This window comes from Leuciscus leuciscus, assembly GCF_965113295.1.
Source record: "Leuciscus leuciscus genome assembly, chromosome: 5".
Lineage (NCBI taxonomy): Eukaryota > Metazoa > Chordata > Actinopteri > Cypriniformes > Leuciscidae > Leuciscus > Leuciscus leuciscus.
This window is the reverse complement of record NC_138729.1, coordinates 29,166,900-29,191,145: the sequence shown is the minus strand read 5'-3', so window position 1 is coordinate 29,191,145 and position 24,246 is coordinate 29,166,900. Positions and strand designations below refer to the sequence as shown.

General features: G+C 41.3%; 1 protein-coding gene across 2 annotated transcripts; it reads left to right on the top strand.

Annotated features, from left to right (window-relative positions):
• The first annotated feature begins 239 nt into the window (after positions 1-239).
• On the top strand, positions 240-24,033 carry nova1 (NOVA alternative splicing regulator 1). 2 transcript variants are annotated; one of them, XM_082169840.1, is made up of 4 exons: positions 240-1,179; positions 9,219-9,362; positions 16,481-16,647; positions 17,514-24,033. In XM_082169840.1, exons 1-4 carry the CDS (start codon positions 1,023-1,025, stop codon positions 18,531-18,533), a joined length of 1,488 nt encoding a protein of 495 aa, XP_082025966.1. In that variant the 5' UTR covers positions 240-1,022; the 3' UTR covers positions 18,534-24,033. The 2 variants fall into 2 exon arrangements, with proteins under 2 accessions (XP_082025966.1, XP_082025967.1); XM_082169841.1 differs by lacking the exon at positions 240-1,179 and adding an exon at positions 1,200-4,579.
• The last annotated feature ends 213 nt before the right edge of the window (positions 24,034-24,246 follow it).

Below are 24,246 nucleotides of genomic sequence, written 5' to 3'. Positions count from 1 at the left end.
GTTCAATCTTGAAAAAAAAAAAAAAAGCTAACATTTTCCATTAATAATCATGTGGTAACTGTCAATTACTTGAAATATCATTAAATGCTCTGAAAAGTACATATAATTTGCATATTTATGTTCACGTTTTCACCATACCTTTGTTGTCTTTGTAAACGTAAATAAGCTTGCCTTTTAATCGACGTCTGCAAAATGCAATTTATTCCACAATGAAGCACTTTGAAAATAACGTATTTAATAATCCCTATATGTAACATTCTGCTATTATGTTCACAGTTAGCTATACATGGACAGTTTTAGTTCAAGTTCAAGTTGTTAAACTAGTGAGTGAGTCTGGACTCTGAAACTTGCTGCCGTTGAAAACTCTTTTGGAAGATGCGGCTCGTGACGTCAGGAACGCTCTCGCGCTCTGGCTCACAATTGGTCCAGGGATGCTGCGCGAGAGCTCTTGTCACCCGAGCAGCCGCCGCGCACTGGCCAAGAGTCTCGCATCTCTTAAACAAAATATTCTCTTTTACACTCCCAAAACAAACGGACTGACAGCGTCGACAGCAATACACTACTTCCAAAACCAAGCGTCGCTGCGCGGAGAACGGAAAAATAAGAGCGACAGTGACGTTTTTGTCTTTTGTTCTGAGCTTGAATTTTGATTTGTTTATCTTTTAGTAGTTTGTCAGCGCGAGGCAATGGTCGCGAGAATCTTTTTGGAGAGGGCGCTGCGCGTGTGTGTGAGGGCTCGTTAAACACAGACGTCTCAAGTGTCGGGTGCGCGCTAATGAATAGACTACACTGAATTGATTTTTATATTTAGAGCTTTAATGCGCCTCTTCTCCCAACGGAAACCAGTGGACAGCGCGGCAGAAAAGGACGCACGCAGCGACCCTGCAGCATGGCATTTTTATGACATTTGAAGCTCCAATAAACATACGGACAGGTCGGAGAGCAGACGCTGACTGGTTTGTATGAGCTTCCTAGCGATTTTTCGGTGTGCTAACGCGGTGTGAACTCCTGCCGGTGACAAAATGATGGCTGGCGGAGCAGTTCAGCAGAACGGGGTCTTCTCCAGTCCTCAGCACCTTTCTCAGTCGCCACACATGGACCAGGATCTCTCCGATTCCCGAAAGAGACCCCTGGAAACACCGACCGAGGCGAGCAATACCAAGCGCTCCAACACCGGAGGTAAGATCCGATCGACAGTTCGCGGGTGTTCAGGCAGCACTCAGGCCTGCTGCTCTAAATAAAGTCATGTCAAACGAGCCGCTCGAGTCGCGTGCCTAGTCCACTTTTACGTTTGTTTGTTTGTTTTTATAAATGCTCTTTAAGCCTACTCTACGGGAGTTCAGATGGTAAGATTTGAGAGAATTGCCCTATATATATATATATATATATATTTTTTTTTTTTAGTTCGTAAGAGCTGTTTTAAGCACGTGAAATTAAATACTACAGTTGCGCTACAAATAATTAATAGGCTACTACAATTAAAAGGGGCCTGACCCTGCATGACCCCGTGGTGATGATGTGTGGTGGTGGTCGCCCCTCTGGATCTGAAGCTAAATTGAGCAGAAAATGAATGAAAGGGGGAGAGAACACATGCTGCTGTAGTTTAATCTCTATTCATATGCAGTAACAGACTCCAATGGAAACAAAAGATTGAATTCCCCTCTACAGCTTCTTTTGGAGCTCTACATTTCCAAAAGAGCAATAGGGTTCATTTTGATTTAGTTTCCTTCAGGTGTTGCTGATAATGTAAATCATTTGTGCGCATAACACAATAATTCTTCTTCTTTTTTTAAAGCATCTTAGACAATTTACTAGTATGCTAAGTTTCTAGGTTGGGTTTTGCTAGTAGATTTAGACACTGATCCATAGGCTATTTCTTGAGACGCTGATCTGAGTCATTGCTCTTTAAATAATAGCTGTGAAGGTCACGTGATACAAACAATTACGCTCTAGAGTGTTTGGGCATGTTAGATTGGGAGGAAGCGAAAAGAAAATCAAGTTGTGTGTGAACATTAGTTTTGCGCACGGGACGGCAGTTCCCGCTGTGGAGACCCGGTGCAGCTGTCCAGCGAGTGTTTTAACTAACATCACCCCCGCACACACACACACACACACTCTGCCGCGCGCGTTTTTTAGATTATGCACAACTGATGTTTTTTTTTCAGTGTTCAGAGCTAATGAGATGAGGATGTTATGAAGGGTTTATAAGTTGAATTCGTTGAGACCGCAACTTCTGAATCTTGTATAGGCTACTGGCTACACACAACTAAACTATTGACATTAGACAAACGTTATTACCTAACGAATTTGATCATTAGTGCTCATTATTTGTGTGAATAATTCACACTGATTTTGATTCTGACTTTGCTTAGTGACAATATGCTTCATGGTAATGCAATGGCACAATTAACATTGTATTTCTTTTCAGATTAACACAAATTGTTATTATCATTATGTTAAATAATTAGATACTTTAATATACAAATGATTCAAAACTGTTTCTATAATTTAAATACGGACTGTACAGGATAATGTGTTATAATCTTCTAAGAGTTCTGTGAATTATACAATAATAATAAATTGAAGGCTAGCAAGCTGAAAGCCTATTATGCACTGTAAAACACACAAATTAAAAACTTTAATAAAATTGAAATCAAAGTTACAACCTGCAGTGAGAGGTTCATTGATTTAAAAAAAATAATAATTAACTTAAATGATTTTTAAAATTTAACTACAACTAATGATGAAAATCTAGCTACAATTCAGAAAACTTTGAGTTTGAAATTGAGTAGAAATGACAGAAAAGGCTGTGACAAATTATACAAAGAAAGAGGCTTTTATAATGATGAACACTTTTGACTAGTGTGTTTGACAGCTTTTGTAAACGCATCTCGTTAAGCACAGTTTAATGATCCGTCTTTTATTTAGTCAGTAAGTTAGTTAGCCTATCTCTTTGTTCACTGGCAGTTCAGACTATCTTTAATTCTGTCCACCTATCTGGCTTTGTTAATTAAAACAAAATCCTATCAATGACGCGCCCTTCCCCCTTACATGACCTTTGACCTGAAGAGGGTGACGAAGAGGATGGTCAGTGATTGAGATCTTCTTTATGCCCTCCCTTTTGTAAACAGCCATTGCTTGCTGATGCTAATTTCACCAGTGCACACACAGTTAGAGTGTGTGTGGCCTCTTACCAGTTGTAATTGAAATGGCATGTTAATGCTGCTAATGGAGGTTTTGGCAGAGCTATTTATGTTGGTGGGTTTTTGTGCAGTTCAGTATTAGATCAAAAGGTGCGAGTGAGAGAGAGTGAGCCGAGAGAAGGACACAGGTGCCCTTGCAGTGTGTGGTGACGTGAGTTGACTGTGAATTGGGCAGGTGGTGGGGAAAGGAGGGGCTAGAGAGAGAGAGAGAGAGAGGGCTCATGTATTCTAGAATGTCCAGTGGATGTGTTGAACGTGATCGGTTTGCCTGAACAGAAGCATCTATACTTCTGCATGCTGCATCCGTGATACCCAGCAGAGCACATCGATATACCTAATATGGATATGTAGGGAATTTATCAAGCTCAGCTGAAAAAAGCTACTATGCAAATTAAGTATGACCCTGGGACTGAGCTCAGACACCTCCCCCCCCCAGGCGCCGTATTTGCGCGCACCTGCACGCTTGCGCTGGTTGGGTATAGCGTCGCTGGATTTATAGGCAGTAATTTACTTGGCCGGCCCCTTGGCGCTCTGCGGCAGATCCTTTCTGCCATTTTCAAAAATCTCTCTCTCTCTCTTTCTCGCTGTGTTTCCAACATGGCCGTCCAAGGAGCCCACTGCCTCCCCGCTTTCGCTCTATACCTCCTCTCCGCTCATGCAAGGTCACTCCCTCGCACTTTCTTTTTGTCTTTCTTTTTCGTTTCTTTCTCTCCCTCCGCAACCTCCCTCCATCGTACCTTTTCATATTTCACCCAAACGTGAGCGAGGCGCTACGTCTTTTATAGTGCTGCGTCAAAGTGGTGGTGGGGGGGCGATGGGAAAGAAAGCCTTGGTGTGTGTGTATGTGTGTGTATGTGTGACGCTGGGGAGGGGTGCGGGGTGATTGGACACGCTAGGTGCCTCTCTGTAGAATGCAGCACAGGGCTGGAGCTCTCGCTGAATATGGATGAGAAGGAAAGCAGAGGGTGATGCAGTAGGAAGATTCCCCCCGTCAGTCCGCCTCTGTCTGAACAATACCAAACCTCTCTGCTTCAAACACTCACTCACACACACATACACACACAGCACACACATACACACACAGCACACAGCAATTGCATTGGCATCACACACAATCAGAGAAAGAGAGAGAGAGGGAAATTGAGGGAAAGAGAGCAAGAGAGAGAGACGGGGGCTGACTGCGGGTATGGAGGGGAGGATGCGCTGACGTTGTCCCCCTCTCGGATACGAACCTGGGGAAAAAGGTTGACTGGCCACATTCCTTGACGGCGGCAGAGCTTCTATGATCAGCCTGCAATCGGGCATCGCTCACAGGTCCAGCCTCTCGGCGTCCATGGCTATCTGAACCCCACCTCCAGCACGCTACAGCAGAATGGGTAAGAAATTCGGTCCCCTTTTGTTGACTTGTTGAATGCGAGTGTGCGGATGAGTTGACCGTTTCGCTTCGCGTCTTTTGTTCTTTCGCCCTTTCTTCTCCCGTCCTTCGTTGGCGTCTCTTCATTCATTCTGTGGGAAGGAGAGGCTTGCTTGTCCTTGCAGTGTGCCTAGGACAGGCCCTCCTTTTCACATGCAGAGTGTGTGTGTGTTGCTTGGGGGTGGGGGGTTTTTAACAATGCAATCCCTCTTAACCCACTCCCTCTGTGTGTTTGCATGACACTCTGTTCACACTCTATGTGCTGTGTGTAATCATAGGTTTGAGCCCGTAACCGTCTGCCTGTGTTAGCGGCTGTGTAAGTATGGCTCACTGGCAAACAGCAGCAACAGATTGTATTATTTACTCAGACACTCACTGCTGAAAACCTGTTACACCAGCTTTCCTTACATCATCACCGCAAGCAGGAGCGCATGGGTGAGGAGCGCTCCCAAAGCGCTCGTCATTCTCAAATCACTGCTGCATGAGAATGTGCTCTAGGTTTTCCTTTTAACAACAGGTAAGCGACAGCAGACCTTCCCATTGGCTCTTTGTGCCTTCAGAATGTCACCTCCAAGTCATCTTGGAAAGGATTGTGAGGCGGTCGCGATGGAGAGAGCGAAGTTTCGTTCCTCGCTGGCCAAGGTCAAACGCTCCACACGCCGACACTGCCGCTCTGTAAAAAACGGCTGCCGGAGGTTCGCTTTTCTGCGATGCTGTGGCGTGCTGGTGCGACATACTTCAATGATTGCGAGAGCTCTGATTGCCCTTTCTATATCCTTTCCGTTCATATGAACGCACTCACTCTTTTCTTATCTCTCCTCTGGCTGCACTCTTCAAAAACCTCCATCATTGATTCCTGAGCGTGTGTCCACTGTGTCCTGTCCTCTTCCTCCGTTCACTGCAAAGTGCCCTCATTAAACAGTCCCTCTAACAGTGTCTGCATTCATTCCATTCACACTTGCACCCTCCCGTTCAACAGACCGGTCATTGATAAGATCGGGATCTGCCTAGCTATGTGTGTGTGTTTGCTCGGCTGCAGCGAGCATCATGGACTGGAATCCTATCATTACCTGTCAGTCATGTGTGTGTGTTTGAGTGTGTGTGTGTGGCAGAGAGCATTGAGTCGGGTGAGGCAATGATGTAATGCATATCCCACTGCGCACCTGGAGCGCTGCAGAGGACAGGTACAGATTGAACCACTCTGCACTGCTCTATCCAGATCTCAATCGTGTCTACTATCCCCTACGAAGGGAGCTAGTGTCCTTGTGTGAGCATTTGTGTATGGCGTCGTCACAAGATGAAGTATTTGTCGGACGCTGCATGTGTTTTATAGAGAAACCCTGATGTCAGTCCAGTGCAGAGAATTAAAATAAAAAAATCTCTCACCCTCTGACATTTGCACACATTCATTTAACAAATTATTTTCTCTGGAGTGACTGAGCTCAGAGCAAAGCCAGTCAGTCAGGGAGAGATAGAGAAAAAGAGAGGGATGAACAAAAGAATAGCAATGCTGCAGATAACCGCTTTTAGATCTGTATAAGTGAGATGGGAATGCAGTTTTTATTTTCCCTTTTCCAGAGTTTCATGCGTTTCTATAGGAATGTGTGGATATGTGAGTGATTGGGTCGCTCTGTGTTTTTCTCGAATTGTCTTTTCAATTTAAATTCTGCTCGGGTATCTTTCTAACTGTGCATTGCACGTTCAACTGCGCTTAAGCGACTTATACTGCATGTGAGCTTTCTTTCTTTCTTTTTCTTTCTTTCTTCTTTCTGTCTGTCTGTTAGACTATAATGTATTACAACTGAAGCTAATATTTGCTTTGATCCTGGTGCCATCTACTAACTGGCCCTCCCACTCGTGGCTTGATTATATATGCCTGGGCTGACAATTACATTTCATTGGATTTCCCAGATTCCTAGATTTACTGGTATTAATGGGATTGTCTGGATAGGACGATTGATCACATATCGACCAGACTGGCCTTCCAGTTGTGAGAGTGTGTGCTGCATTTCTGGAAGAACTGCACAAATGCTTCACGCCAGCGTTAGTGTACAGGTGACGTTTGGTGTGATTTGGAATGTATCAAGCCTTCCCATAGGAGAGTCAATCAGAGTTGCTTAGAGACCATAATATTTTCACCTTCTCCTTGCTGCCCCTCCCCTCTCCTCTTCCCCTTATCTGTCCTTTCCCTTCCTAGTTGCTGTTTTCCTTTACCATTCCCTGTCTTTTCCTTTCTGTAGAATATTCCTTTCTTTATTCCTAACAAATCTTTTGCATCTGAGCTGATGCTTTCAAATCTTTTTTTCATTCTTTGCATGTTTTTTTTATTTATTATTAGTGTGTTTGCACTTATTCTGCAGTCTCTCTCTCCCCTTGTATCTCTGACTCTCTCTCTCCTCCTCTCTGCAGTGGTAAAGGGTCAGCTGCTAGAGATTGGGGGCATTTGAGTCTGCGAAATCCATCTTATCTTTCGTATTTACAGTCTCTGAAAGACACTGATATAGTACACAAACACAATACTTTTGTACCTGCTTCCATTTTGTCACACAATACATTAATAAAATTACCTTAAATCCCATTTCTGCTACAAATCAAAATTGTTTTTAAATTGTTTTAGCTGCTGTGCCAACAATAACATTTGGAAGGGTATATCAAGTATTCAGCATTACTTGAGCTAATTCAACATTACTTGAGCTATATAATGTCACTGTGATGTCACCTTCTGGTACTTTCCTTGCTTTAGCAATGGACTCTGGTCCATATGTTTTGTTTAGGATGTGTAATTTTGTGGTGGGAGAGGGAAGCCTTGTCCCCCTGGGAACCTCTGAGTGACTTATGCGCTGTTGGCTGGGTTCTTCTGGACAAATCTGAGGATTTAGCATCCATATGCTCCTGTCTGAACAGCCTTCCAGGCAATTACCCACAAGCCCACAGCCTCAGTATAGTGAAGTGCTACTGCCTACACACCACCCGCCACATATTCTCACTTAAACCTCAACTTCTGACTGTGACACAGAACCTCCATGCTGAGGACCTGAGCTGTTTGTTGGCTGGCCGACCCTTTGTGTGTGTGTGTGTGTGTGTAAGAGAGAGAGATGGCAAAAAAAAAAAAAAAAAATTGTGAAGGACAGAAAACACAGAGATAGTTTGGTTAAATTTAGACCTCTACCAACCCAAAGCAGGTCACTTTATCTCTGCATGGGGAAAAAGTGGGACAGAGGCAGAATCAGTAGGAACTCATCAGGGAGAGAAAGAGAGTGAGGAAAAAGTGAAGAAAGAAATATTAATGGAAAAGGAGGGGAAGTGAAGAAAAGAACCAGACGCGTCTTTCTTCAAGTTTTGTTTGTATATTGTTTGAAAAGGTTGTCGCCGTAGTGAGATGCACTCATGTGGTCTCTGGTTGGTTTCATGAGGTTTTCAAACTGTTATATAATCTTACTACAGTTTTAAAGAAATGTGCAACGCATCCCAAAAATACTCTGCATTAAACATGACTACAGATTGCACATAACTAACAACAAAAAGACATATTATGATATTTTAAAAGTCCCATTCACTTTATATTTTAAAGGTCCCATTCACCCCCAGTGGCAAGAAATGGCGATAGGTGTAAACCAAGCCCTGGGTATCCTGCTCCGCCTTTGAGAAAATGAAAGCTCAGATGGGCCAATCTGGAATCTTCCCTATATGTCGTCATACGGGGAAAGGTTACCTCCCCTTTCTCCGCTTTGCCCGCCCAGAGAATTTGGCCGGCCCATGAGAAAAAGAGCTACGACTGTGCGAGCGCGATATTGGTTTTTCCTCGAGAGACATCATGGCTTGCAAATGAGTGAAGTATGGCAGTTGCTCAGTGTTTGGATGTACAAATGAACACAAAAGTATTTTTTTTGTTCCTTCATCCGAGCCTCTGAAGAACCAGTGGGTTCATTTTTATTTTCTCTGGAAAACATGACTTCAATATACGTGGACATGGAGAACTTTGTCATTAAAAAAATGAGCCAGAGTACAGTCTTCTCTAAACTAAAAAGATTACTGATATAGATGCTAATACAGCTTTAAAACGATAGCAAATCAGAGCAACATGAAAAGCCAACAACGTAGCTACATGATAATAACTGTAACAGCATACATAAACAAACCAACTAAAGTACCGTATCCAGACACAATATTTCAAACTAACCATTCGGAGACGTCCTGCTGTATCCGCTGAGTTGCAACTTGCAGGTACTTCTCCATCCGGATCAGATTCTGGGTCAAACTGGAAAGCTTGAACGACTGCGTGTCTACGAGCCATTGCTATACATCCACTGTAAACATTAGCGCTTGGTACTGTGGCCGCAAGCCGGTCAAGGCCACACCCCCACACACCTCACCTCTCTCCTCCTCATTAGCATTTAAAGTTACAGACACAGAAATGGCACGTCCTAAGGAAAGCTTATTGTGGGACTGGCTTGTAGTGGCTGTAATTCTGCACCAAGGCTAAATTTCGGGAAAGAGACTTCAGAGACTTATTTTACTAGTACATATACAGTGATGCTGTTAATTTACTTTTTTCCCCCCTTTTATCTCTAACTTTGTGTTTGTTTTTTGTGTGTGTGCAGAGGAGGGTGAATATTTCTTGAAGGTGTTGATTCCCAGCTATGCTGCTGGTTCAATCATCGGTAAAGGGGGTCAAACCATCGTCCAGCTTCAGAAAGAGACTGGAGCCACCATCAAACTGTCCAAATCTAAAGACTTCTACCCAGGTATGCATCACATCTTCCGTCTGGCTTTAATGATAATGAACATTACTTATTTCAGTGCTAAGCACATATATTTTATTTTATTTTAAATAAAAAAAATGATCTGTCTATTATTAGATCTGTGTTATAAATCCTCACAGTTAAATCATTTGATTTACTGTGTAACAAATGGTGGAGTTAATAGTGCCATGCATAACTCTCTTTCAGACTAAACACTCTTGAAAATAAAGATCCTTCAGTGTCTTTTTCTTCTCCTTATCAGTAACTATTTTTCACTTTATAGGATTCTTAGAGACAGTTATTTTTTTTGATTTTTTTTGTTTGATGATGATGGGTTCCTCAGTTCAGTATTTTGGTTTCTGGGTTCTTTTAAGCACATGGGTGTTTTTTAATGAATAAACGGTTCTAAGGTACTTAAAGTTCTTCTATGCCATCAAGCTGTAAAACCATTTTTATTTTTAGGAATGAAGGATAAAAGTTGTGCATTTTTTTTAGAATAAACAATCTTTACCCTCACTGAGAGCTTAAATTTCTAGAATTGTAGAAAACAGCAATCTTGGAAGTGTTCTCAATGTTATGCAGAAGGTCTCATGGAGGTAGATTAATGTGTACGAGGACGTTTACAGATGTTGGCTGGTTTGTGTCAATGACTATAGTGTCTTTTCCACCATGTGTCATTAAGAAGCTGCTTTATATTGTAGCGTGAAAAATAAAAATGGCTGAGAATGACAGTGGAAAATGTGCCCATAGGGAGAGGAAATATGTGAGAAAGTGTGTGTGTGTGTGTGTGTGTGTGTGTGTGTGTGTGTGTGTGTGTGTGTGTGTGTGTGTGTGTGTGTGTGTGTGTGTCGCAGCTGTGAAGCGTACAGCTGAATATGTGAACATAATTTGTCTGTGAATAGCTATGTTTTCATTCATTAAACACACTCGTTACAAACTATCCTGAGACCACCTGTTCTGCCTTTCACCCTTCTACTAACACACACAAACACATATTCTCGCTCTCATTTGCCTTCTCACTTGCTTTTGCAGTTTTTTTTTTATCTTGCAAATTCACCTTTCATCATCCCACCAATTTAAAAATATTTTATAGATTTCAAATCATTTATTTTCACTGTGTTTATTCTAACTGCACAATGTCGTAGTACCGCACAATATGATACAACCACAGTTATTCACCAATTAGAAATGAAATGAAAATTACTTTGTTCAATTTCATTTCCTGAATTTGAATTGAATCCTAAATTTAAAATTGAGGTATCAAGCTGGATGCAGAAATTTGAAAATTGAATTTAATGTAAAGATGTTTTAGCAAAGATTTTTTTTTTTTTTTTTTACTTTTAAATAAATAAATAAAAATGTTTTGAAATTTGAAAGTTCATAATACACGGATGGATGGATAGATATTTGATTTCATCTAAATTAATCATTAATAAATTCCTCTTCCTGTAATTCCCATTCAAATTCAGCTTCCTGTGTGCTGTGACCAATTCAATTCAAATTCCAACTCATACATTTAAACTGAGTTAATTCATAAAATACTGAATTTTGCCAAACCCTGCGTATAACAAGTAGTGCTGCTCTGGCACAAACACCAGCACATCCTCAATCATTCTGGTCTCTGATATAATAGCAGCTTCTCTTCCAAACCTCATTTATCTTATGAGACGTTGAAAGGGAAACATTTAAACTCTCTCTGGCTCGCAAGAGAGCTATAAAAAGAATTCACCTACAGCTGAGCGGTTTCACTCCAGCCAGCAGTGCTTTAACACACACCGTAGTCTGTCACAAGTAAATTACAATTCAGTCTTTTCTTAAAAGTCTTTTAAACACAGATTCTTACCACAGACCACACCTCCTCAAAGAGGGCAGGACTGAAATGAACACAAGTGTGTGCTTTATTCAAGGATGATTTATTTGTAAGCCTTCAACATCTTGAAGCGCGAATGTTGTTGTTTGTGTGTGCTGTGCTGTGCTGTGCTGTGCTGTGCTGTGCTGTGCTGTGCTGTGCTGTGCTTCAGATACGAATAAGTTGATACTCAATCTAGTGGTAAAAAAAAACACAGCCGAGGAACAAACACTCAGTGTTGGATCTCTCTCTCTCTCTCTCTCTCTCTCTCTCTCTCTCTCTCTCTCTCTCTCTCTCTCTCTCTCTCTCTCTCTCTCTCTCTCTCTCTCTCACACACACACACACACACACACACACACACACACACACACACACACACACACACACACACACACACACACACACACACACACACACACACACACACACACACACACACACACACACACACACACACATCCAAGGCAATATCACTGCACTGTTGCCCAGAAACAAACACACACTACCAACAACCTACATGCCCCCGCTTCCCACATCTCTCTCCCTCCAAAAAAATAGAAGATGATCATGACAGTATATTTAGGACATTGAATTATACTTTCCACCACAAGACTGAACAAATCCAAACTTGAATTCAGGTTGACACAATACGTAGATGATTGTGTAACAATAACTCATTGTAGACTTCATCTCTCTGGTCATAGTGAACAGGGTCCAGTCCAATGTGAGCTCTTTGGTTTCTCACAGTTACAACAGTATTTCAGACAGTCCATGCACTTCAGGGCAGTGAGATGCCAGAGATTAGGAGATTGTATGTGTGTCCTAGACATTTGTGTGGGGTGTCCCACAGGAGTGATGTGGTTAGAGAGGACAGGTTCAGAATTTAATGCATTCTGAATGAATTACATCATGCAGCCATAAGTTCATCTGTCTTTTCCCCCTGTGTTACAACAGCCCTTTTCATACTTTCTGATAGATGCACTTGTAAGGGTGGATTTCCTGCAGGGGTTCAGGCTGCAAGACTACCGAATGACTAAAGAAACGTTGTCAGCAAGATGGTAGAAAGCTGTACATTTCTTGTCTATTACCACCCACTGCTACTTATACCAACGACGGAAATAAGCGCAGTTACAATAGCTAAATATGTGGGAGAGTGTTGCTATAGAGAGTGACAATATTGTATTGCAATAGATTGCAATTTAAAGTCAATAACAAATCAAAACTAGTTAGCACATCCTTTGTAATTGAAAAGGTTTAATGACAAAATATGGTTATGGTTACACTTAAAATAGTTACAAAAAAAGCTGTGTTTCCACCACAGGAACTTTCCCCAGAAACTAGGAACTTTGGGGTGGCACTCGGTGTGTTTACACCGCAGGAACCAGGGTCTAAATGAAGTTCCGGGTAAATATTTATTTATAAATACTTTTTCAAAGTTCAGGAACTTTCAGGGGTGGGACTTGGGCACTGAACATTCTGATTGGTCGAGTTCATGCCGCGCAGCATTTCATTAAACTACCATCTGTTGCGGTGCGTGCAGTAACAGTCGTCTGCTATTCGAATCAACAATGGAGTTTAAAAAATACGACCGATGGACCGACGACGAGGTTTAGGCTTTATTAAGCTTAAATTCAGAGGATGAAATCCAGCGGGAACTGTACAGTCGCGCGCAGTCCTACGTCACCGGACTATTTGCCTAATCTTCACGGTACTTTAGACCGCGGTGGAAGCGTGGCTAGCAACAGGTCTGGGTGAAAAAAAATTTCCTGGTAATTTCGGTGGAAACGCGGCTTTAGATGTATGAGATGATGACAACTTATACCATTAATCAGTGCCGGCCCGAGCCTTTTGGGGGCCCTAAGCAGAATTTTATTTGGGGGCCCCCTCCCACCACGCAGAGTCACCTGTGCTTGACGATTATTGACACAATGTCACGCTATAATGTTACATTATAAATGAATACAATTAGGTTATGTATTAATACAAAATAAATACTTAATAAAAAATAGATAGGCTACTTAAAGTTTTAACTTTTTCTTTACTCTTTTAAAAACTCTTGGAAACTTCTGAAAACAAACTGTCACAAAACATATTAAAAAAATTATTTGCAAAATATCCTCCAACGTTTTGCAACACTTTGCAGTTTGAATGATGTCTTGTATGAAACATGACGGAGTATGTTTTTATGTTTCCACTGTACGATCGCGCCCGCGACACACACACACACACACACACATATTCCAGCTTTGTAATCTTCCACTGTGATGTTTCCAAGCACATTTTTGCGCGTGTGAAGAGGATGATTTTTTCCGTCGATATTGGAACGTGAGTGAAGTACAAAGCCTATGATAAAGAATAGTTTACCATCCAAATCCATCGCGAATGTTGAAACATTTTGAGTCTAATGAGAGAGATACGTGAGCCCAACGCCGCTTACTTTCACTTTCGCTTTAAATTATTTCGTTTTGGCTTGTTTATAGTTTTTTTTTTTATTCTTGTTCTGTTCTGAATATCATTACATTTAAAGAATAAATAATTGATCAAATCAAATTTTTGTGACTTTGCGCACAAATTGTCTATGCACGCGAGGTTATGCGCATGACTCAAACACTGGCAGACACAGCAGCAGTTGTAGGCAGGTATATTGATCATGAAATCAGAATTTTCTTGTCTTGAATTATTAATCCTTTCATTCATATATGTCACTTGTTTAAGTTAATTAATATGTAAAAAAAACAACAAAAAAACTCGATTGGGGGCCCCCTGGTGGCGAGGGGGCCCCAAGCAGCCGCTTAGTTCGCTTATGCCTCGGGCCGGCCCTGCCATTAATTGTACCGAGCATATATGTAAAATGTTACCAGAGAGAGAGAGAGAGAGAGAGACAAAGAAAAGAGGAGGTAAAGAGAGAGAGACCCAAGAAATGGACCCAGAGAATAAAAGAGACAGAGCAACAGTTACACCATCTTGTTTTATCCTTTCCCTGACCATGTGACTTTGACCCAAATGTGAGACGTTCAAACTGACCAATCAGATAATTACACTTTCCCCCATTGTACTAAAGGTGTGACAATTCATAGACCCCTGAAGTACACACATCTTGACCTACAGGCCTTGATCACTATCAGCCCCCCTGTGCCTTTGGGAACTCCAAATGGTCCTTGTGGTAGAAAGAGGGGGTGGAAAACAGTAAAGCAAATGTCTTTGTTCATTTCAAATATCTTGGATTATTTTCAATCTACATTTATACTGAAAGGAGAAATTGCTTCTTTGAAAATGTAATGTGTGTTTGGTGAGTATGGTGGTGCTTGCAACTCCAGGGTCATTGGTTAAGCTCCCAGGAAATGTATGAACTGATCAAAGGTACACCTTGGCTCAAATGCAGTTCAAGTTGCTTTGGATAAAAGTTTCTGCCAAATGCATACATTTAATTTAAACACATGAATGTACAGTATCTACTGTATTTGTATTTACTTGATTGATATTAAGCTTTACTAACAAATCTTTGTACTGAATTGATATATGTCCAGATTTTATACATATACACTATCGTTAAAAAATTTGGTGTCAGTAAGTTTAAAAATAAATAAATAATAATACTTAAATAGATCAAAAGTGAGAGTAAAGACATTTATAAAGTTACAAAAGATTTGTTTCAAACAAATGCTTTTCTTTTGAAGTTTTATTCATCAGAGAATCCATCCAAAAATCACAACTGTTTTCAACATTGATAATAATTGGAAATGTTTCTTGAGCAGCAAATCAGCATATTAGAATGATTTCTGAAGGATCATGTGGCACTGAAGACTGGAGTAATGATGCTGAAAAAGCTTTGCCATCACATGAATAAATTACATTTTAAAATATATTAGAATAGAAAACAGTTATTTAAATTGTAACAGTATTTCACAATGTTATTTCTCAATACAGTTTTACTCTATTTCTGATCAAATAAATGCAGCCTTGGTGAGCAAAACATTAGAAAATCTTACCAACCCCAATTTTTTATGGGTAGTATACTATGCATACATAATTTCTAGGGCTGGATAAAAATATGTATTTCTCAATTTTAATTGATTCTCATTTTTATGAACCGATATCAATTCTTAAATCCCAAGAATAAATCTTTTAGTCTATGCTGTTTTCAGTTGATGAAGAACAGAACTTTGTAACGTTACCTCCGATCCAATAAATCGAAAAAGCTTTGTGCTTTGTTACTTTTGATATATAAGTTTCAGATTTCAAAATCTGTCCATTTTATTGTGAAATTCAAACAATAAATACCGTTTTGGTGCTCTTTAATGTGGCGTGACAGATTGCTGTTGCCGCCTCAGATCAAGCGGCACAAGAACTGATAATCTCTCCCTCTTTACTAGTAGTTACTACAGCAAATAAACATTGATTGAACATCAAAAGTTAATTTGGAAATATAAAGTACAACTTACGTATCATGTCTAAGGTAATCGCTCAATCAGTGTTTTAGCCGTGGAAAGACATCAATGGAATGAATATGTAATATAGTGCATATATTAAGCAAAATGCTCATCTCTAGAGTTAATTTTTCTAGCTGACCAATAAGTTTATACAAAAAATGGCTTTTTTGAGGTAAATGTGACATTATGTGACATTCTAATGTCACATTAATGTCTAAATTCTAATGTCACAATTATTATTTTTTTATTAGTAACACAAGTTACTTTGTTTTCCCATTTATTGACTGACACCTCTCTTGTCCCCATGTTGAGAGTGCAGAGGCATATACTGGAATATACTGACATATAGCCTGACAACATCTCATCTGACAGCAGATACTGAATCAGGACAACGCGTTTTTCTTTGGCACTCTTTACTTAAACTGCGTCTGACAGAAAAGTCAACAGCTTTCAAGCACGTCTTTCAAAATAAAAGTCTTGCTTCAGAAAAACATTTAGAATTGTTTATTTTAATTTTATTTTTTTGGTTGTTGTTGTTTCTTTCTCTACACACTCCACGACCCACCGAAAACAGGGTCGCAAGACTGTCTTTTGGTTTGCGACCGACCAGTTGAGAAACACTGGTTTATAGCATTAGATAAGATTTATTTCCCTTGGGAAAATTTGCCATGTACCGTATCTGATATGAATCGAAATCAAATTGAACTGCAAGCTTGTGAATCGAAATCAAATCGTGAAATTTAGATCAATACCCAGCCCTAATACTTTTAATTTTACATGTGCATTTTGTCTATATGCTAACATTGTGTTGTTGTTTTTTTTGTGTGTGTGTGCGTGATCAGGTACAACAGAGCGTGTTTGTTTGATTCAGGGTACAGTGGAAGCTCTGAATGGAGTACATAACTTCATCGCTGAAAAAGTTCGTGAGATGCCTCAGAGCAGTCAGAAGACCGAACCTGTCAGCATTCTCCAGCCACAGACTACTGTTAACCCTGACCGTGTTAAACAGGTTAGTTTGGGAGGTTCCTTTACTACTACACCACACCAAATCCACACCAAAGTTCCTTATTATTAAATGGGTGATGAAGAGTTGAACGTATCAGACTTTGCAGTTTAGGAATTAAACATGCAAATCAGTTATTCCCCTGAACCATAACTTAGTTCATAATATTTGTAATATTGTGATTATTTTGCTAATAGAATGGCAGCAAAGACAGTGAGTACTTTTTACATGTAGAGTTATAATTAGTCAAGGAGTTTGGATGTGTACAAGAGCATTTACATGACATTTCAAAAAGGTGAATTATTTTAGTCTAACTGAAATCAATTTCTAAGGTGCATGCAAATGTACTTACTGTCAGCTATCTGACATGTGATAAGCAACAATGAAGACAGGAAAATATACTAGCCCAGAGGAGGCAGAGGGCAGGGCAGGCTGGTGGTTGTTCCCCAGGGAAAGAGTGGCTGAGAGGGGTAGCAAAGTGTGAGAGCAGTGGGTTATTTTTACCTGCTTGATCTTTGCAGAATGAGAAACAGAGAGGGAGTGAGAGCGAGCAGCTGCAATGTAAGACCGGGGATCAACAAATGGCTGAAATAAGCACTGACTTATAAGCCAGACCTTACACAGTCACACACACACACACTATTATACACTCTTAAGCATATACGAGCATGCAGGGTTAGATATTGTAAATTCAACTCTCTTTAATATATTGCGAAAAAAAATTACTGTGTAAGTGAGGACCGAAAACAAACATCTATAAAACCAGCAAAGATGCATTTGAGCTTATTGCAGCATCTATTTTTGGGGCTGTATGCAGTCTCATGCATGTAATTCTGTTCCTCAATCAAAGTGACACTTCCCCTCCTCCACAGGCTAAACTGATCGTGCCCAACAGCACAGCAGGCCTCATCATCGGTAAGGGTGGGGCAACAGTTAAGGCTGTGATGGAGCAGTCAGGAGCCTGGGTACAGCTTTCTCAGAAGCCTGAGGGCATCAATCTGCAGGAGCGTGTTGTGACAGTGAGCGGGGAGCCAGAGCAGAACCGCAAAGCAGTGGAGATCATTGTCCAGAAGATCCAGGAGGACCCACAGAGCAGCAGTTGTCTGAATATCAGTTACTCTAACATCACCGGCCCTGTGGCCAACTCCAACCCGACAGGATCCCCCTTTGCCAACTCTACAGAGGTGTTACCCAACGCCGCCGCAGCAGCTACAGCCTCCACACTCCTTGGCCAGGCGGGTCTTGCAGGCATGGGTGGGTTCCCTACGGCTATGTCAAGTCTTTCCGGTAATGATCTGCTTGCCATTACGTCTGCCCTGAACACTCTGGCCAGTTACGGCTACAATACCAATACACTGGGGCTTGGCCTTAACCCGGCTGCCGCATCTGGGGTGCTCGCTGCCGTTGCGGCTAGCGCCAATCCAGCGGCTGCAGCTGCCGCCAATCTGCTTGCTACATATGCCAGCGAGGCCTCTGGAGGGGGCGGTCACCCTGTCGGACCTAGTTTAGGAGGCTTCACGCTGGGGTCTCTAGCGGCCGCCACAGGGGCTTCTAATGGGTACCTGAATCCCTCATCACCGCTGGTGGCATCATCTCTGCTGGGCACAGAGAAGCTGGCAGAAGGTGGAAAAGAGGTGGTGGAGATCGCTGTGCCCGAGAACTTGGTCGGTGCCATCTTGGGAAAAGGCGGCAAGACTTTGGTGGAGTATCAGGAGCTGACGGGGGCACGAATTCAGATCTCCAAAAAGGGAGAGTTCATTCCAGGCACACGAAATCGCAAGGTGACCATTACGGGGTCGCCGGCAGCGACACAGGCCGCCCAGTATCTCATCAGCCAGCGAATCACATACGAGCAAGGCGTCCGTGCCACCAACCCTCAGAAGGTGGGCTAGGGATGGACAGGAGTGGGGAGGGGAACGACGAAAGCGAAGGAAACCAGAGAGAATTGATAGATGACTGAATGAATGAAATCGATGGCGAACAGGATGAGTTGGAGCAAGAAACGTGTCCAAATATTTAAACACAAAATAAGGACAATTATAAAACAAATGAAAAAAAGATCTGATGGAACTGTGGATAGATAATCTGAGTGGGAAGAGATATTTTGTGATTGAAATTCTGCTGTATTTTTAAAGTTGTTACGTTGTGTAGGTCAGAGTAATGTGCCCTGGGGCACTCAGAGGAGGAGGAGCTCAAACCTCACTTCCTCTCTCTTAGCCAGGGTCTTTTGAATTCTATGTTCTGCTTTTGGCTTCCATTGCTAAACCCTCACAGTTTAGTTCATACCTGATCCCCACCCTGAGCAAGGAGAATTGGAGTTTGAAGCGGTCCCCCTTTTGATATCAGTAAATTCAGTCTCCACAAGTGTAGGCCTGAAATGAAAACAAAGATACCTGTGAACCATTTCCATAGGTACTCTTGGTTCCCCCCTTATTGTTTTCAACTGAGACTTAATCCAAAACACTTGCTGAAAGCTTTTGATCTGCATTACATTACTAATATCTCTGTGATTATTCTCCATTATGGTCAGTTCACACTCAGTCTCTTTTAGATTTACTCAAACCTGTGATTCCAGGTTGACCTGAATGTATAGACTTCCTGATATTGTTGGCGTTTTTTATATGTAAATAGAGTATCAAATTGAGATGCTGTCAAAAGTAGATAGCTAATCTTCAGCCACAGACAGACAGAGACAGACATCATACGTCAAAGTTCAGATACTCTGCATTAGAGAACTGGAATGTAACACATACAAGTGCAGTTTAGTCACAGGATCCCATTTTGGTGCTATAAGAAAACACATTTGAAGAGATTTTGTTGTCATATATACTGATTTTAGTATTTATGGGAGAGTTTCTCGGGAGCCCTTGTGAATTATTAGGGGGCATTTTGCAATTTACTCACGAGACAGAGTGCATATTCAAAAGATCCTGCTAGAGAAGAGACAGTAGGATCTTAAAAGCTTGTTTTGTCTCACTGACTTTTAACTCTTACTACAGAAAAACTTTGGACACACTACCAAGGAATTGAAGTCCTTAGAATCCTGAACTTGAAAAATAATTGGACCTGTTTAGACAGATGTACCTCTTAACTCCTCCTCTTCCCCTGATTGGAGGAGCCAGGCAATGTCCGTGCCTGTTTCGGTTGAAAGGAGCTCAGGTTGTCATACCTCATGTTTGTGAAGAAGGAGAAAGATTTCCAGTTTGTATGCAGTGCAGCAAAGTCTTGGGTGCATTACAGATTCCACCTCGTTCACATCGCAGTTTGGCAGGATGGCAGCAGAGGTGCGGTTGAGGTAGTGAACGAGAGAATAAAATGACACACAGTTTTTGTAACCTGTCTGAACTTATTTGAAGGCCGGAGGATACTACTGTCGACCTTCAGCCTTCTTCTGTAAAGTGGCATCACTGCGAGGCAAACTCTTGCAGGCTAACTGATCGTAATTCTGCTTCCTTTGAGAAACCAAACTGCAGGCCGTAGCGTCAGACGCACAGCTCCGTTTGCCCAACATTTCTAAACCATTGCTGGAGAGTTTCACGAGCCCTCCACCTTTTTCACTGATCAACAGGTCATCAGTTGCACAGAACGTGGTGATAGTTACTCATTAGTTAATTCCACAGTTGTACACTGCATCAAAACGTTTGCTGCTAACAGCATTTTCGGTCTTGCCAGCAATTGGCTCTTGCATGGAGAGTGAGCAGGAGCTCCCGTACAGGGCGAGCAATCGTCTCTGAACCACACTGTGAATCCAGCGGCCTGACGCCATCGCAACTATGGAATGTACTGTACATATTTCACACCATCGAGAGTGTGTCCACTGAGACACGGCATGACGGAATTAAGCAATGAAACCAAGCGAGCACAAGAACACGGGCCACGAGGCTCCGCTGTAGGAACGTCTACCTGTAGTTTACCTTGCTCTTTCGCCAAACCAGAGGTCATCGAGGGTCCGATTCCCCCCGCGGCGCCCAGACCTGTCATTAATTAGCAGATCTCCATTTGAACCCTGGACTTCTATATATAACATCACTGCACAGCCCAATCTACTGCTGACCTACATGCACACTCTAAAAGTCATTCATCATCTCCCTCCAACTACCAGGCCTCTAATCTACTCGCTAGAGGCGAAGCGGAAACGTAGAAAAAGAAGGAAAGAGAGAGAGAGGGAGAGAGAGGGGGTGAGAGAGTAACCTATTTATATCCATTGCATAATTGTGAGGAATATTAACATTTCCACATCTCTCATGATTGCTGTTTAAATGCCATTCAAAGTTTAACATGCCATACACTCAGTTAATCTACTTCCAAACTAGTTACTGTATTTCAGTACCAGCCGTGAGATTTCAAGTTCTCAAAGTATAAATTGTTCAATACTGTTTGGAGCTCAAACTGTACCTGATTTCAGAAGCACAAGCACTTGGTGCAGCAATATGAGGGTAATATGATTATAGTCAAAGATGTCATTTATATTTGTAGTAAAACAGTTCAAATTTGTTGATGCTCATGACATTAGGGTTAATTCTGTCTCTCGCTCTCTCCGTGTCCTCCCTCTGTCTTTGCACTACCTCTTTTTCTTCCTTTTTCTGTGCTCTGACTTAGACCCCCACATGTCTTGCTCTGTCACCACTTTTCCCACTTTCTGTTGTCTCTCCTTTCCCCTTTCGCTTTCTTCCCCTCCAGGCTGCCGGTCGCCACGGATGTGTTGTGTGTGTGTGTTTATCACAGAGGGTGTTGTGTGTCTCCACAGCGGCTGATGGGTATTCTGCCGTGTCGCGAACACCGTACCTCTGGACTAATACACGACATAGTCTAACATTAATACATGTGATCAGATTCTCGTGCTCTCTGCCTGATTGATTCAGTATTCTACCTTAAACTAGCTAGAACAGGGAATCTGTGCTCTGTGAGAACATAGAGGTGTAACCCCAGAGAAAAGAACTCTGGTTAAAAAAACAAACAAACAAAAAAACAATAACCTAAGGGAGATGGATGTGATAGCCACCTCAAACTCAAACGATGGCATCACCATCGTTTGTGCTCTGTGTTCTCTTTCCTCTCTCTGAGAACTATCGAAGATCATTTCTGCATTTTTCCTTCATTTAAAAAAAAAAAATGAAACTGTGGAATCCGTCGCGTCTCATGTTCTTTGTGTATTTTGGTGTAGTTCCTCTAGTTTGTGGTCTAAATGCAGTCTTGCGCTGTTGGTTTCAGTGTGTGATTATCCGTTATACTCGTGTGGATGATGAAAGTGCCAATCAAGCCTGGTTAAGATTAGCTTTGCAATTTGTTTGTGCATTAGAGTTGCTCTCTTTGGAGTGCTGGTGTCCATATCTACGTCATTGATAATTTTAGATCGACTTAAAATGTAAAGAACTATTGGAAGCAATATTGTAGCATGTTGTCAAGTTTTGTGTTTTGTTATGTCTGTTGTATGAGCCTTTGGATTTACTACAAATTTTGAATTAATAGGTTTACATGTACTTTTTTGTAATACCGTAAGTTTAAAAAAAAGAAGTAAAAAATGCTGCTATTTGATAAGTGAAATATACAGAAATATTTTAGTTGAGAAAAAAACGTCTGGTCTGTTGATTAGGATTGTGCTCGTTTTTTCGACAGGGGTATAAACGAGGTGTATCAATATTAATTACATAGACGCAGTAATAATAGTCAACCTGTGCCAAACTAGACCTTCACAGCTTCTCGACATGTAGGTGTGTGATGAAACATTAGATATCGATAACTTATTTAGAAGCATTGAACAAGTGCCAATTAATCAATATCTTTTAGTTCCAATGAAAAGATAATCAGCGAAGGAACAAAAAAAGACATAGCGCAACGTTAGCATTGTTTTGACCCCATAGCTGCATAGACTAAGAGAAAAAATTGTTTTATGCATCCATATGGTTTTAATGCACTCAGTAGAGGCATCCTGTGCATTCGTTTGACCTGTGGCTTCCGCACTGCTTTTACGTCATATTGTCTCTGTAGGTCGGCATGGAGTAGGCATACACATGTTATACGCATTCATAACACAGCCATTTATGAAAGTGTGTTTTGTGGATTTAGGTGTTATCTTTTTGCACGTCTCTATTGCATGATATCCAAGTGAATTATTGAGGGGTGGGAAATCAAAACAGACAAACATTTTAAAAAATAAACGTCTTGTGTCGCTCCGAGACACACTTCTGCATGTGTCACAAACGGAGCGCTCTTTCTTTCTACCACTTCATTTGTTTTTCTCTGGTTTGTACCGCTACTGTTTTTCTCGGTCAGATGGGTGTGGTCTTCTAAAGGCCAGTACATATAGGCCTAAGAACTGCAGCATAACCATGGGAACTGGAGTCATTCAGGAATTCATAAAAGCGAGAGGATTCCAGTTTACGACGGCGGAATGTGTTCGTACTTACGTGTGAGACTCCATCTCCCTGCCTCTAATTTCAGGGGAACATACCCATGCATGGAAACGTCATATGAGTTCAGTTTTTTGGCTACGGTCGTGTTTATTCATACGAGGAGTTGCGTTCATCGCTTTCAGACTTCTCTAGTTTCTCAGCTTGATTCTCCTAACCCCACATGTAATTTATGAATGTATTTACATTTGCATAAACTGAAACAAAATGTTATTTCAATGTTAAATGTCTTTTAGGTGTGATGTTTACGGCGGAGGTTGTAAAGTTCATGTAGCTCGATCATATCTGTCAGTGTTAGGAAGGCCCAGAGCCACATTAGCACCCAAATTCATTTCTCTCTCTTCCTGTCTGCTGATGCATCAAATGCACTTTACTGAGCATTAGGTCCCATCACAAACACACACAGTGTAACCTTCTACTGGATGCAAACCTGAACCAAGCAACCTGTTTTTAACATGGAAAACTTTGACAGATATATTGTTGTTTTTCCTGTTGTTGTGTTTTTATTATTTTCCTCCTTTGGTGTTTGTAAATGAGTTGTAATTTTTTAAAGTGTGTTTATTTTTGTATTTCTGTTCATTTTGGGGAGGAGAGGTCAGAAGGAGAGAGAGTGTGTGTGTGTGTGTGTGTGTATATGATATCTGTCCTGCATTCCTACTACATTCCCTTCAGTGTGTGTGTGTGTGTGTGTGTGTGTGTGTGTGTGTGTGTGTGCGCGTGTGCGTGCGTGCGTGTGTGTGTGTGTGTGTGTGTGTGTGTGTGTGTGTGTGTGTGTGTGTGTGTGTGAGAGAGCCTTTTGCATGGGTGTTTGTTTGTGAGTGTCTAGATAATGACACACAGACACTCTTGTTACCATTGTAATTGCCAACTGTGTGTGAAGCTGAAGTGCTTTGAAAGTGAAAGGTGTTATTTTTGATTTTCAAAACTGTACGTTCTGTTCAGTTTAGAGGAATGGAAAATAAATTGCAGAAACCTCTGAAAAGTTTGTGTTCTCAATTAATTGAAACAGTGTTTTCCAACAGTTTCTGTCTTAGGTACTCCACAGATTCAAGTATCCCTACATCGATTTCATTTAGTATTATCATTAAAGGGATAGTTAAGAAAAATTTAAATTCTGTCATAATGTTCTCTCCCTCATGTCAGTCCAAACCTGTAGGACTTTAGTTTCTTCACAAAATAAGATTGCATTGTCAAC

What these genes read in the sequence shown, in the direction of transcription:
- nova1 (XM_082169840.1), top strand. Translation starts at nt 1,023, where the DNA reads ATGATGGCTGGCGGAGCAGTTCAGCAGAACGGGGTCTTCTCCAGTCCT. An exon ending in CAAGCGCTCCAACACCGGAG is followed by an intron (nt 1,180 to 9,218) that starts GTAAGATCCGAT and finishes GTGTGTGTGCAG; the next exon opens with AGGAGGGTGAATATTTCTTG. An exon ending in ATCTAAAGACTTCTACCCAG is followed by an intron (nt 9,363 to 16,480) that starts GTATGCATCACA and finishes GTGCGTGATCAG; the next exon opens with GTACAACAGAGCGTGTTTGT.